We start from the raw sequence: 12,811 nt of genomic DNA, 5'->3' as shown, positions 1-12,811 counted from the left end.
ATAAAACAATTATCCAATAAAAACATCAATTACAGTAAAAACAATAGTTAAAATCAACATAAAACATACAATATTAACACAGGAGACTAATTCATAGAACCCAGGCAAAGTGCAACATGTGCCGAAATGTGCCGAAATGGGGAAGGTAATTTCACAGTAGAAATGGACAAAGTGCAATATATATTTTTATATATATATATATATATATATATATATATATATATATACTTATAGTCTCGTAATGAACTACACATCTTTTGGCGGGTTTACTGTGGCTTGATAACAATATGTTTTAAGAAACAAAGCAAATGTATAATTTTGCTTGTAGTCCAATTCAGGCAAAAATTCTCACAGGTATTTATGATCATGAGTCCCTGTAGAGGACAGAGGCAAATTCCCCAAAACCACACCTGTCTCCAGGCCCCATAAACCTTATGAGTATCTCTACAAACTGACTTTGGGCAGGATGCGGGCATTAAATGTGGCAAGATGTGGTATTAAATGCACTCGCTCCCTGCTCAGGAAACTATTTGTTTTTGGGTTGATCCTGCCATCGGGCAGAGTGGAGATACGTGTGTGCTTTGTTGTTCCATTTTTACTGCCAGGGACATAGGTCTTTGGGGGATATTCTGCCTCAAGTCACAAGTTTCCAGGTTTTGCAACGAGGTGCCACTTGCTCTTTCTGCCTCATCTGCAAAATAACCAGCCGTGTTCTTATCCAGTTAGTTTGGTCAGTGGGGTTTTGAAAAAAACCTCACATGATTTCTTAGAAACCCATGGCTTCACCTAAGAAGCTTGGCAAATGCTTCTTGTTGACTAAAAAGTGATTGCCTTCTAGAAACGTCTCTTATATAGTGAACTGAGATTGCCGCTGCTTAGCCAGCAGTTGTTGCCTGTCACTCTTCACTCATTGATGGACTTGTGGAGAGAGCAGCTCAAACCCAATAGTTAGAATTGATTCCTCGACCTCAAAACACCCGGATCTGTTAGTGGATGGCTTCCTGTGGCCTTTGGGTTCATTCTTGCCATGTTATCCAGCTTTTCAATCATAAACAGACCCTCCAACTTGGGGCAGCTTTTGAGTGTGCTGTCCAGCTTTCTGACTAGGGACACGACAAGATTTGAAATCCAGAATTGCTTTATTTTGGGATGATGTGGGCATTCTTGGAGCCTTCTGAAAGCCCATTTGAAAGCATGGAGCGCCGTTACCTTCCCACCGGAATGGTACCTATTGATCTACTCACATCTGCATGTCCATAGACACCCCCAAGGTCATGTGGCCACTGGCATGACTGCACGGAGCGCTGTTACCTTCCCGCCAGAGCAGTACCTATTGATCTACTCACATTTTCATTTCCACAGACACCTCCAAAGTCATGTGGCCACTGGCATGACTGCACAGAGTGCTGTTACCTTCCCGCCAGAGCAGTACCTATTGATCTACTCACATTTTCATGTCCACAGACACCTCCAAGGTCATGTGGCCACTGGCATGACTGCACAGAGCGCTGTTACCTTCCTGCCAGAGCAGTACCTATTGATCTACTCACATCTGCATGTCCATAGACACCCCCAAGGTCATGTGGCCACTGGCATGACTGCACGGAGCGCTGTTACCTTCCCGCCAGAGCAGTACCTATTGATCTACTCACATTTTCATGTCCACAGACACCTCCAAGGTCATGTGGCCACTAGTATGACTGCACAGAGTGCTGTTACCTTCCCGCCAGAGCAGTACCTATTGATCTACTCACATTTTCATGTCCACAGACACCTCCAAGGTCATGTGGCCACTGGCATGACTGCACAGAGCGCTGTTACCTTCCTGCCAGAGCAGTACCTATTGATCTACTCACATCTGCATGTCCATAGACACCCCCAAGGTCATGTGGCCACTGGCATGACTGCACGGAGCGCTGTTACCTTCCCGCCAGAGCAGTACCTATTGATCTACTCACATTTTCATTTCCACAGACACCTCCAAAGTCATGTGGCCACTGGCATGACTGCACAGAGTGCTGTTACCTTCCCGCCAGAGCAGTACCTATTGATCTACTCACATTTTCATGTCCACAGACACCTCCAAGGTCATGTGGCCACTGGCATGACTGCACAGAGCGCTGTTACCTTCCTGCCAGAGCAGTACCTATTGATCTACTCACATCTGCATGTCCATAGACACCCCCAAGGTCATGTGGCCACTGGCATGACTGCACGGAGCGCTGTTACCTTCCCGCCAGAGCAGTACCTATTGATCTACTCACATTTTCATGTCCACAGACACCTCCAAGGTCATGTGGCCACTGGTATGACTGCACAGAGTGCTGTTACCTTCCCGCCAGAGCAGTACCTATTGATCTACTCACATTTTCATGTCCACAGACACCTCCAAGGTCATGTGGTCACTGGCATGACTGCACAGAGTGCTGTTACCTTCCCGCCAGAGCAGTACCTATTGATCTACTCACATTTGCATGTCCATAGACACCTCCAAGGTCATGTGGCCACTGGCATGACTACATGGAGCATCGTTTACCTTCCCACCGGGGCAGTACCTATTGATCTACTTACATTGGCATGTTTTTGAACTGCTAGGTTGTCAGAAGCTGGGAGCTCACCCCGCTCCCCGGATTTGGTCTTCTCTCTTTCATCATTTACTGACTGGGTAAATTACAAACCACCGTTTTTACCTGTTTCAAAAGCATTTAGAGGGTGCTTCTGGAACATAGCCATACAGCCCAGAAAACTCACAGCAATCCAGTGATTGAAAGCCTTGGACAAGACATTTTACCTGTGTTGCTGGAGCCCCCGGTGGTGCGATGAGTTAAAGCCTTCTTCCAGAAAGACTGCTGATTGAAAGATCAGTGGTTTGAAGCCGGGGAGCGGGGTGAGCTCCTGTCTGTCATCTCCAGCTTTCCATGAGGGGACATGAGAGAAGCCTCCCACAGGATGGTAAAACATCCAGGCGTCCCCTGGGCAACGTCCTTGCAGAGGGCCAATTCTCTCACACCAGAAGCGACTTATAGTTTCTCAGGTTGTTTCTGACACACACAAAAAAACATGTGTCGTTTAGCTTCATTTCTTTCTAGTGGCTGGGACAGAAAAGGCCCCTGATTTCCGAAGACCTCCGGCGCCCTCGCCTGGCACATGCATATAATATTAATTAATATTATTTTATAATACAATATAATACTAATAATACAATATAATGTTAATTATATATTATATATTACATGTAATATTAATAATAATATGACAACATGTTGATATAGTACAATATAGTAATTTATTGCCAGCATTGTGCTATGCTAATAATATAATATTGTATGTAAATTTAATTTGTAAGCCGCTCTGAGTCCCCTTCGGGGTGAGAAGGGCAGGATATAAATGTAGTAAATAAAATAATAATAAATAAATGTTCCCAAACACTGTGGAGAGTTTTCTCCTTTCCTTCAATGTCCTTTGTTGTCAACTTCTGTGGCTATTTTGAGGCCTTTTTCTGTGTATCTCCCAGAGCTAAAACATTTACCCAAAGGCTGGAACTGCTTAATCCAGAATTGCATTGAAATTGGTATCTTATGAGCCGTACTCGCTGTAAATGACTAAACACATCACAAGTTTGGCCTCATTTGGAATAGAAGTGGCTGGATCAATGTCAACATGGGAAGTCAACACAGTTGTGTTAGTTCTATGATTTAATGGGATTAAGTTGGGATCTAGGTCCCCTTCCATTTGACAAATGGCATTTTGCTTTCCTTTTCTAATCTGTTGTTTCGTTGCATTACTTTTCCTGTTGTTGTATATACTATATTGCGATATTGTGCAGAAGTCAAACCCAGTTATGCTAGTTTCTGGGTTCAGTTCTCCCCAGGTCACAAAGCGAACACCTAGGGCCCTTTCACACAGTCATATAACCCACTATATTATGATGTAATGCAATGTAATAATAATAATAATAATAATAATAATAATTTTATTTTTATATCCCACCACCATCTCCCCAGAGGGACTCAGGGCGGCTCACAGATAAAAACAAGCATACAGTGGTATCAAATACAAAAAACCTCACAAATAAGATTAAAAGGCATAAAATAAAATCACAATCATTATAAAACACATGATAAAACAGAGCAATAAAATCATACAATGGACTGGGCAAAGTGCACTGAGTAAAACTTGTAAACATGAAGGAAGTTAAGGTGCTATAAGATCATGGGAAGAAACCTTAATAATAATAATAATAATAAACTGTTATAATTATATATTTATATTACATGTAATATTACTAATATTGCAATATAGACGTATAGTACAATATAATAATATATAATGCTTACGTAGTGCTTATATTGTACTATACTAATAATATAATATATTATTGTATTATATGTACATATAACTTGTAAGCTGCCCTGAGTCTCCTTCAGGGTGAGAAGGGCGGGATATAAATGTCGCTAATAAATAAATAAATGAATAAATAGTATCATCCATAATATCTGCTTTGAACTGGGTTAGCTGAGTCCACACTGCCATATCTGTATTTTGTAAGTGTTTTTATGAATGTCTGATGTAATTTAATAACTTTTTAATTGATTCACAATGTATTATACAATTTTATATATGTGTGTTTATTGTAAGCCGCCCTGAGTCCCCTATTGGGTGAGAAGGGCGGTATATAAATATTGTAATAAATAAAATAAATAAATATAACCCAGTTCAATATGGATTGTTTACATCTGTCTGGAAGGGGCCCTAGTTAAAATGACCAGAACCTAACATTCTACTCTTTCAATTCCTTTTTTTTTTTTTAAGCCAAGCAAATCAGTGGATTCCATTTTAACAACAACAACAACAAGTTGGCCCAACATTTAATTACAAAAGGGGAACAAAACCCCAAAACACAGCCCGCGCATGCGCCTTTGGCTGCCTCTCCTGGCAGGGAAGCCGAGGCTCCGCCCCCTCGTCCCTAAAAAGTAGCCAATCGGGAAAGAGGAGCGCGCGTTTGCTTCTCCCGGCTTGTAAAGAGGAAGCCGAGGCCCCGCCTCTAACTTGCCCGAAAGTAGCCAATCAGGAAGGGCGAGAGCGCGCCTGCTCGCTCGCTTCTGCCCGGCTTGTGAAGGGGAAGATGAGGCCCCGCCCCCTCGGGCCCCTGAAGTAGCCAATCAGGGCGGAGGAGCGCGCTTTCCCACGGGAGCGCGCGCGCGCGCACCCTGTCCCGCCTGTGCCAGAAGGGGGTGTGACAGCGAACCCGGGAGCCTGATAATGGCGGCCGGGAGCCGAGAGCGCCGCGGCGGCTCTGAGGTAAAAAAAAAGGGACGAGAATTAAAAGGCCTCGCTTGACGAGGAGCCGGCTGGGAAGCGGGGCAGGCCCGGGAGTCTGAGCCTAGGCCTCGTCTGTGCTTTGGGCCTGAGGAGGCCCGGGCTGAGGAGAGGCCTGAGGAGGCCCGGGCTGAGGAGAGGCCTGAGGAGGCCCGGGCTGAGGAGAGGCCTGAGGAGGCCCGGGCTGAGGAGAGGCCTGAGGAGGCCCGGGCTGAGGAGAGGCCTGAGGAGGCCCGGGCTGAGGAGAGGCCTGAGGAGGCCCGGGCTGAGGAGAGGCCTGAGGAGGCCCGGGCTGAGGAGAGGCCTGAGGAGGCCCGGGCTGAGGAGAGGCCTGAGGAGGCCCGGGCCTCCTCAGGCCCAAAGCACGGACGAGGCCCAGTCGGGAGCCTGGGAGCGGGAGGCCCGAGAGGGGCGGTCAGAGGAAAGAGGCCTTCCTTTGCTGGCAGCGCCGAGGAAGCCTGGCCTGCGCCTCCTCCGAAATAAGGCCTGCAGCGCCTCCTGTCCCTTGGACTCTAACCCCCACAATTCCTCACAGCTTACCCTGGCCCAGGCCTGTCGTAGGTTTTCTTGTGGTGTAAGGTGCCTTTAAGGGCCTCATCACACTTGAGCATTTACCCACTTTAAATCCGGTTTCTCCTTCCTGCAGAATTCTGGGGTTTGTAGTGTGGTGAGGCCCAGGACCTGTCTGGCCGAGCTGTTATTATTATTTGTTATTTACAGTACAGTAGAGTCTCACTTATCCAACATAAACGGGCCAGCAGAATGTTGGATAAGCGAATATGTTGGATAATAAGGAGAGATTAGGAAAAAGCCTATTAAACATCAAATTAGGCTATGATTTTACAAATTAAGCATCAAAACATCATGTTATACAACAAATTTTTAAAGAAAAAGTAGTTCAATACACAGTAATGCTATGTAGTAATTACTGTATTTACGAATTGAGCATCAAAATATCACGATGTATTGAAAACATTGACTACAAAAATGTGTTGGATAATCCAGAACGTTGGATAAGCGAGTGTTGGATAAGTGAGACTCTACTGTATTTATATTCCGCCCTTCTTTCTCACCCCGAAGGGGACTCAGGGCGGATCACATTGCACACATATAAGGCAAACTTTCAATGCCATAACCTGGCTGTTCCAATGTGCCTTCCCAGATTAATAGGAAATCTCCAATACCAAGTCCCATAAGCACTTTATTAGAACTAAGGTCGCATATTGCACTCTGCACTTGCCCTATAAGCCTTATATATCACCTGTCACATCAGCACTTTTAATCTTGTACCCATTACTCTGGCCCGGCCCAGTTCTATTGCGTTTTAGCGTATTGTTATTGCTTGTGGTTTATGCTGTTTTAATTGTTTTTAATTTGCCTTTGTTTTGTATTGTTATATTGTGTGTTGAGGCCTTGGCCTTTGTAAGCCGCATCGAGTCCTTCGGGAGAGGCTAGCGGGGTACAAATAAAGTTTAATAATAATAATAATAACATAGAACAGAGACAGAGACAAACGCAGGCACGGGCTGGCCTCGAACTCATAACCACTTGGTCAGAGTGATTTGTTGCAGCTGGCTGCTAACCAGACCCCTCCCTAAAGTGGATTTAAACTGGATCCAAACTCTAGTGTGATGAAGCCCTAAGACACAGCTTACTGTGAACTCTTACAGCTTACATAGAACTCTTCTATGATTCTATTATTGTGGATGCATCTGCAGTGTATTTATACTGGAAGCATTGTTGAATAGGAAGCTTCTCAGAGAATGTTTCTAGCTGGTAACTGCTGCTTGGAAATAAACCTTACAGGATACATTTCGTGCCATCTGAATGGACGGTATGAAACGGAAATACAATTGTAACAAATACCGCGCACATCTCTAGTATGTACACACAGTGAACATCATTACATCTTCAGAGTATATACAGATGTGGGAGAAGCCTCTGTGAAAAAGCGATTGAGCAAGCAAGAGTTTACTTGTAATCCTAGTTCCGCGGTTGCCAGCTCATTTGTATACAAACAAAGGTATTTTGCTGGCTCTGAAATTTGGTACGTAAACATTTGAACAAATCGATAGTAGCAATGGATTTTTTTTTTCCAAAAGACTCATGAGAACACCCTCCTGCCTTATCAAGTTTAAGCAAGATCAGATACATTCATAATAGTCTTTGACCTGGTCCATGTGGGATATCTTTGTAATTAACATCGTAGCAGTTCGGTTGCAAAATCTTATTTATATTGGGGGTTTGTTCTCTCTCTTTTTGCTTTAGATACTTTGACCTTGAAGATGGTGAGTAGCCAGCCAAAGTACGATCTAATACGGGAGGTTGGTCATGGCAGCTATGGTGTGGTCTATGAAGCAGTAGTGAGGAAAACCTCTGCCCGTGTTGCGGTGAAGAAGATTCGGTGCCATGCTCCAGAGAATGTAGAACTAGCGCTGCGTGAGTTTTGGGCACTTAGCAGCATCAAGAGTCAACACCCCAATGTTATCCATCTGGAGGAATGCATCTTGCAAAAAGACGGCATGGTGCAAAAGATGTCCCATGGTTCCAACTCCTCACTTTATTTACAGGTAAATGGGATTGACTGAAGCAGAGTTGACATAATGAGTATTAGAAATAAAAGATAATCAGCTTTTTATTTATAAAGTAGAGGAAAGGAGATTTGAGGTTTGCATGCGTCAAAGTGCTGCTTAGGCAGAAATATGTTGTTTTTCTGTGTTTCTTTAGTTTTAGAAACTCTGAGTCCCTTCGGGTGAGAAGGGCGGGATAGAAATATTGGAAATAAATAAATAAATAGACGATTCCAGAAAAATCATGCCACTAAATATGAATCTTCATGGAAAACAAGTAAAACAATAGTAATGCAGGTGTTTGATCTCAGCAGCGTCATTTTGATATGTGTACAATTGGAAAGACAACCTTGATTATTTTTTCCCTTAGACATCAGCTGTGTCTGAAATTGTAACTAGGTTTAGGAAGCTAAGCAAGCATTCAAAAATAATAGATAATGTTGCACCAAAGCCTGAGAAGTATCACCAGTCTGTCCAGATACTTTATGTGATTGCTACATTGTAGAAAACTACTTTCGGGCTCATCCTAAGTAAAGATACATTGCTAACCCTTTCAAAAAAATTTGCAAGGGAAACTCATAACTGTACCAAGAACGGAGCAGATGGAAAATGAACATATACCTTTATGTGTTCATATATTTGGAATTTTGAACCATGGTTTGAATCCTAAACAACATGTAACAGAATTTATGCTAAACTGTCGCATTTGAACTTAGCCTATGTTCTCATTGAAGGTGTTGGTTGAATGGATGTGATGATTGCTGTAGATGCGCATACTGTCAGTGAAAATACTTCTTAAAGAAGAAATTAAGATAATGAGTGCAGCAGGAATAATTCTAATGTGCACACTAAAATATGGGACATTGGGGTTTTGTTTATTCAACTGCTTTCTCACTTTAATCACAATTGCTGAACATGTCTATGAAATGTTTTATATTACAGCTTGTGGAGACCTCTTTGAAAGGTGAAATTGCCTTTGATCCCAGAAGCGCCTACTACCTTTGGTTTGTGATGGATTTCTGTGACGGCGGCGATATGAACGAATACCTCCTGTCCCGAAAGCCAAGCCGGAAGACCAATACCAGCTTTATGCTTCAGCTCAGCAGTGCCCTGGCTTTCCTGCACAAAAACCAGATAATCCACCGTGACCTCAAACCTGACAACATCTTGATTTCCCAGAGCAGGACGGATGCTAGTGACTTAGAACCTACTTTGAAAGTAGCCGATTTTGGACTGAGCAAGGTTTGCTCTGCTTCAGGACAAAACCCCGAAGAACCCGTGAACGTCAACAAATGTTTTCTTTCTACAGCGTGTGGCACAGACTTCTATATGGCTCCTGAAGTTTGGGAAGGCCATTACACAGCGAAAGCAGACATCTTTGCCTTGGGGATTATAATCTGGGCAATGTTGGAAAGGATTACTTTCATAGACACAGAGACAAAGAAAGAGCTGCTGGGGAGCTATGTCAGGCAAGGGACTGCGATTGTACCTGTCGGAGAAGCGTTGCTAGAAAATCCGAAAATGGAACTGCACATTCCTGTTAAGAAAAAGACAATGAATGCTCGCATGAAACAGCTCATTAAGGAAATGCTTGCTGCTAACCCACAAGACCGCCCAGATGCTTTTGAATTAGAACTCCGGTTAGTCAAAATTGCTTTTAAGGACAGCAATTGGGACACGTGACCTCCAATGTGCTTTTCCCTGTCGTGGCAGAGTTCTATCTGTAACAATGGTGCAGCAATTTGTTGAGGCAAAAAACCAGACTTAAGGCAAATTTAACTTGTCAGGGTTCCGTGTTTTATCTTTTTCCATTGCATTTCTCTTCAGTTTTGTAAACTAAGCTTAAGGTAGCTATTCTGGTTTCACTACCCGTGTATGTATTATTTTCAAGCCACAGCCATTGCGATATACACCTGGCCAGGAAATGTGGTAGGTTAAGTGGCTGCTTTTGAGGAGTACCTTATGGAATATTTCGTACATTCCAGTTTCCTTTTGCAAGTTTGGAATGCCCACGGAAGAAAAGATTTGTATGCTGGCAATGCAAATCATTCAGCTTTGTAGAGCAAATGTGTATATATTTATGTCGGTATGGGTGACTTGACTCCCTCCATTTTCCATATGGTCAAAATATGCCATTATTTATATTGTCTCGTATAGAATTTGGGTGATTGTGGCTCATTCATGAACCCCTAGTATATTACCAGTCTTTCATTTCATCTAAAGAGAAAAAACATGATGGTATAAAATGAGGCAACCAACTGAGATGCAAAAGGAACCTCTGATTCAAATGTTGGACTCCTGTGGAGAGAATCTCTTCGGCTGGAAGGCTGCAGTATGATGGCATATTCCAGTTGTTGGATGCCAGCACGTTGGTTAGGTCTTTATCCTTTTGGCTTCATTTTTCTGGGTAATGGAGCAAATTTTTGTTAGACCACAATCTCGAAATATCCCTGTTTATTCCATTGGAGATACGGCATTATTTAATTCAAAATACTTACTTGATGACTTTTTTTAAAAAAAAAAAGAAATGTAAATCATAGAAAAGAAATCTCAGTGTTCTGTGGAAATCTTTGCAAGTATGCCCCCTCTTATTTGTTGTCCTGGCATAGAGGCTAGTTGTGTCAATTGTTGCCCTCCCTTTTAGTAGAGGCTATTTTGGTTGCTTGGTAGTGGTGGTCTTTATGACAGAATACTTGTTTCATTTCCATCAGAAAGGAGAGAGATTCTGAAAGCTTTCTGTATCATTGAATTCTCCAGATTCCTTACTGATAAAATATTGCCAATTTGGGTGGGTGGGAGTGTTTCTGCACAAAATAATTGCACTTGTTGTTCTCTTCTGAGTCCCCGCCCCTCTCAAATTATTGACAGTCAATACAGAACACACAATTCTGCTGCCCAACCACAAAGAGCAGGGTATGGAGGTGATAATGGTCAGTGTGTCCTTTTCTCATCCATCATGGCATTTTGGTGCCCCTGCTGTCATGGTTTTTCATGTTTACCAGGTCACCGCTAGTATGTTTCCTCCCCTGAAGCTATTTCTATTTCCTGACTTTTGCTCTGAAGTACTAAGAAGCCTTCCCCTCCTCCAAATCCCTGGTGTGAATTTTGCACCTTGCTCTCTGTGTTTCTGGGATAAAAGGAGTTGCACTTTTCAGTTTGTTTCTACTTGACTGCAGACAGGAACAAAACTCTGATTCAGGAGTAAATAGGAAATTTCTGTTGAAGAAGACAAAACAATGTGTGTGTTCATTTGTGGTTGAAAATGGATTTATTGTTTGGGTTAAAATAGTTCTGATGCTACCAACTACAGCTTTCAAACCAGAAAGTGAACTGACCTTTGTTTTTTCAACAAGTGCACTGGAACTGAATATACACTGTCATCCTTATGTGATGTAGCTAGAATCTGAAAAAGTTCAGTGAGAAAATGTGTTGATTTTATTTCTAACAGAAATATCCATATTAAAGAAGATGCCTTTCAAGTGACTTGAAAAATAATCACATATCCCTTTGCTCATAATTTAGATGTACAGGGCAACCCTTTATCCTTTGATCAAGCAGCAAATCTTAGGCGATCTGTGGGGCTTACTTCCAGGAATCCAAGGGTTGCAATATGAACGATTTGTGAAACCTTCAAGAAACTTTCAGATTTAAGGCCTTTTTGGAAAAAAAAAGATTCAGTGAAATGTGACAAATAACCTGTAGTTTCACAAAGGGGAATTTCAACTGCTATCATTTGGCATGTCTCTGGCTGGCTTCCCAGCGTCATGCCTGTCTTTTGAGGCTGAGTAAATATTCTCCTTACTCTTTAAAGCACCAGTGTGCCTTTAGAGACAAGATTCTATAGTGAGTAGAAAGGCAGTTGTAAAGGATATCCTGGCATCCAGCAGTTTCCTCAATATGCATGTCAAACAAAAGCATATGAGCAGTAATAGATTGGCAGTCATTGAAGATTTAAAAAACCTATCTAATCTGATTACTGTGTGCAATTTGGAGATCCATTCTGATTTGAATGCACGTGCTTCTTAAATACAGTGCAGAAACTAGGAGTATTTAAATACATATTTATTGCACAGTAAAATTCTTAATGCCAAAAGTGCACTGGTTTCTTGGTTTTTAAAGTTGAGGAGGCTTCCCCAGGTCACCTCCCTTCATGGTGCTTCGCCTTTTGGCATTGAATGCTAACTTAATTATTCCATTCCTTATCCACTGAATAATTGTCTCTGAGATCTGTGTGTGTGCGTGTGATTTTTTGTTGTTGCTTAGGGTTTTTTGGGGTTCCTGTAAAATCTCCAAAATCTACACTTATTGGTAGCAGCTACAAAACAATCCACCAGCGTTAACGGAAGTTGAGCTGCTCATCAGCACTTCGAAAAGCAAACTTTCAAAGTTTTTCCTTACAAATTGTAAACTCTATTTTGTGAAGAATTTATTAAAGGGGAATGGTTGTGTAATTTATTAAGTTCATGCCTTTTTAGAAAAGAATAAAGTCTGAATCGAAAGAAATCCTTGAGTTTAAGTGTAGTGTTTTTGTTGTGGTTTAACAGAGCTACGTTTGTCTTTCATCACAATGTAATTTTATTTCCCATTGCAGTTTTATATGAGAGTTTTGTTATGTAATACTAGAGGCATCACAACACTGACTTCTAGAAGAGAGACATTTAAAAACATTTGTTCCTACAAGAGTATGATGCACTGAATTCACTGCCTTGTTCATTCCCAGAACAGAGTTATTAACTGAGGAGCACTAACTCTTGCAAAAGCCTCTGGGCTTTGTGTGGCTAGGGGTTGAGAACTTCCTGCTCCTTGTTTTGGTTGTGTTTGCTTTCGAAGTGCATTTCAAATGTTGCTCTCCCATCTGCGCCAGCCAATCCGCTTTGTGCTTTTGAAAACTGCAGAGTAACGAAAGGCGGTTGCTTTCTGTG

General features: G+C 42.3%; 1 protein-coding gene across 1 annotated transcript; it reads left to right on the top strand.

The window, feature by feature from the left end:
• The first annotated feature begins 5,152 nt into the window (after positions 1-5,152).
• Positions 5,153-12,392, top strand: pdik1l (PDLIM1 interacting kinase 1 like). Its single transcript, XM_003227365.4, has 3 exons — positions 5,153-5,301; positions 7,588-7,889; positions 8,832-12,392. Exons 2-3 carry the CDS (start codon positions 7,605-7,607, stop codon positions 9,570-9,572), a joined length of 1,026 nt encoding a protein of 341 aa, XP_003227413.1. The 5' UTR covers positions 5,153-5,301; positions 7,588-7,604; the 3' UTR covers positions 9,573-12,392.
• Positions 12,393-12,811: the final 419 nt, after the last annotated feature.

Source organism: Anolis carolinensis, unplaced genomic scaffold (assembly GCF_035594765.1).
Source record: "Anolis carolinensis isolate JA03-04 unplaced genomic scaffold, rAnoCar3.1.pri scaffold_10, whole genome shotgun sequence".
NCBI lineage: Eukaryota > Metazoa > Chordata > Lepidosauria > Squamata > Dactyloidae > Anolis > Anolis carolinensis.
This window is presented reverse-complemented; position numbering and strand designations above follow the sequence as displayed.

Excerpts from the sequence above, each read along its gene's own strand:
- pdik1l (XM_003227365.4), top strand. The coding sequence starts at position 7,605 with ATGGTGAGTAGCCAGCCAAAGTACGATCTAATACGGGAGGTTGGTCAT. Across the intron at positions 7,890-8,831 it reads ACTCCTCACTTTATTTACAG|CTTGTGGAGACCTCTTTGAA; the intron begins GTAAATGGGATT and ends TTTATATTACAG.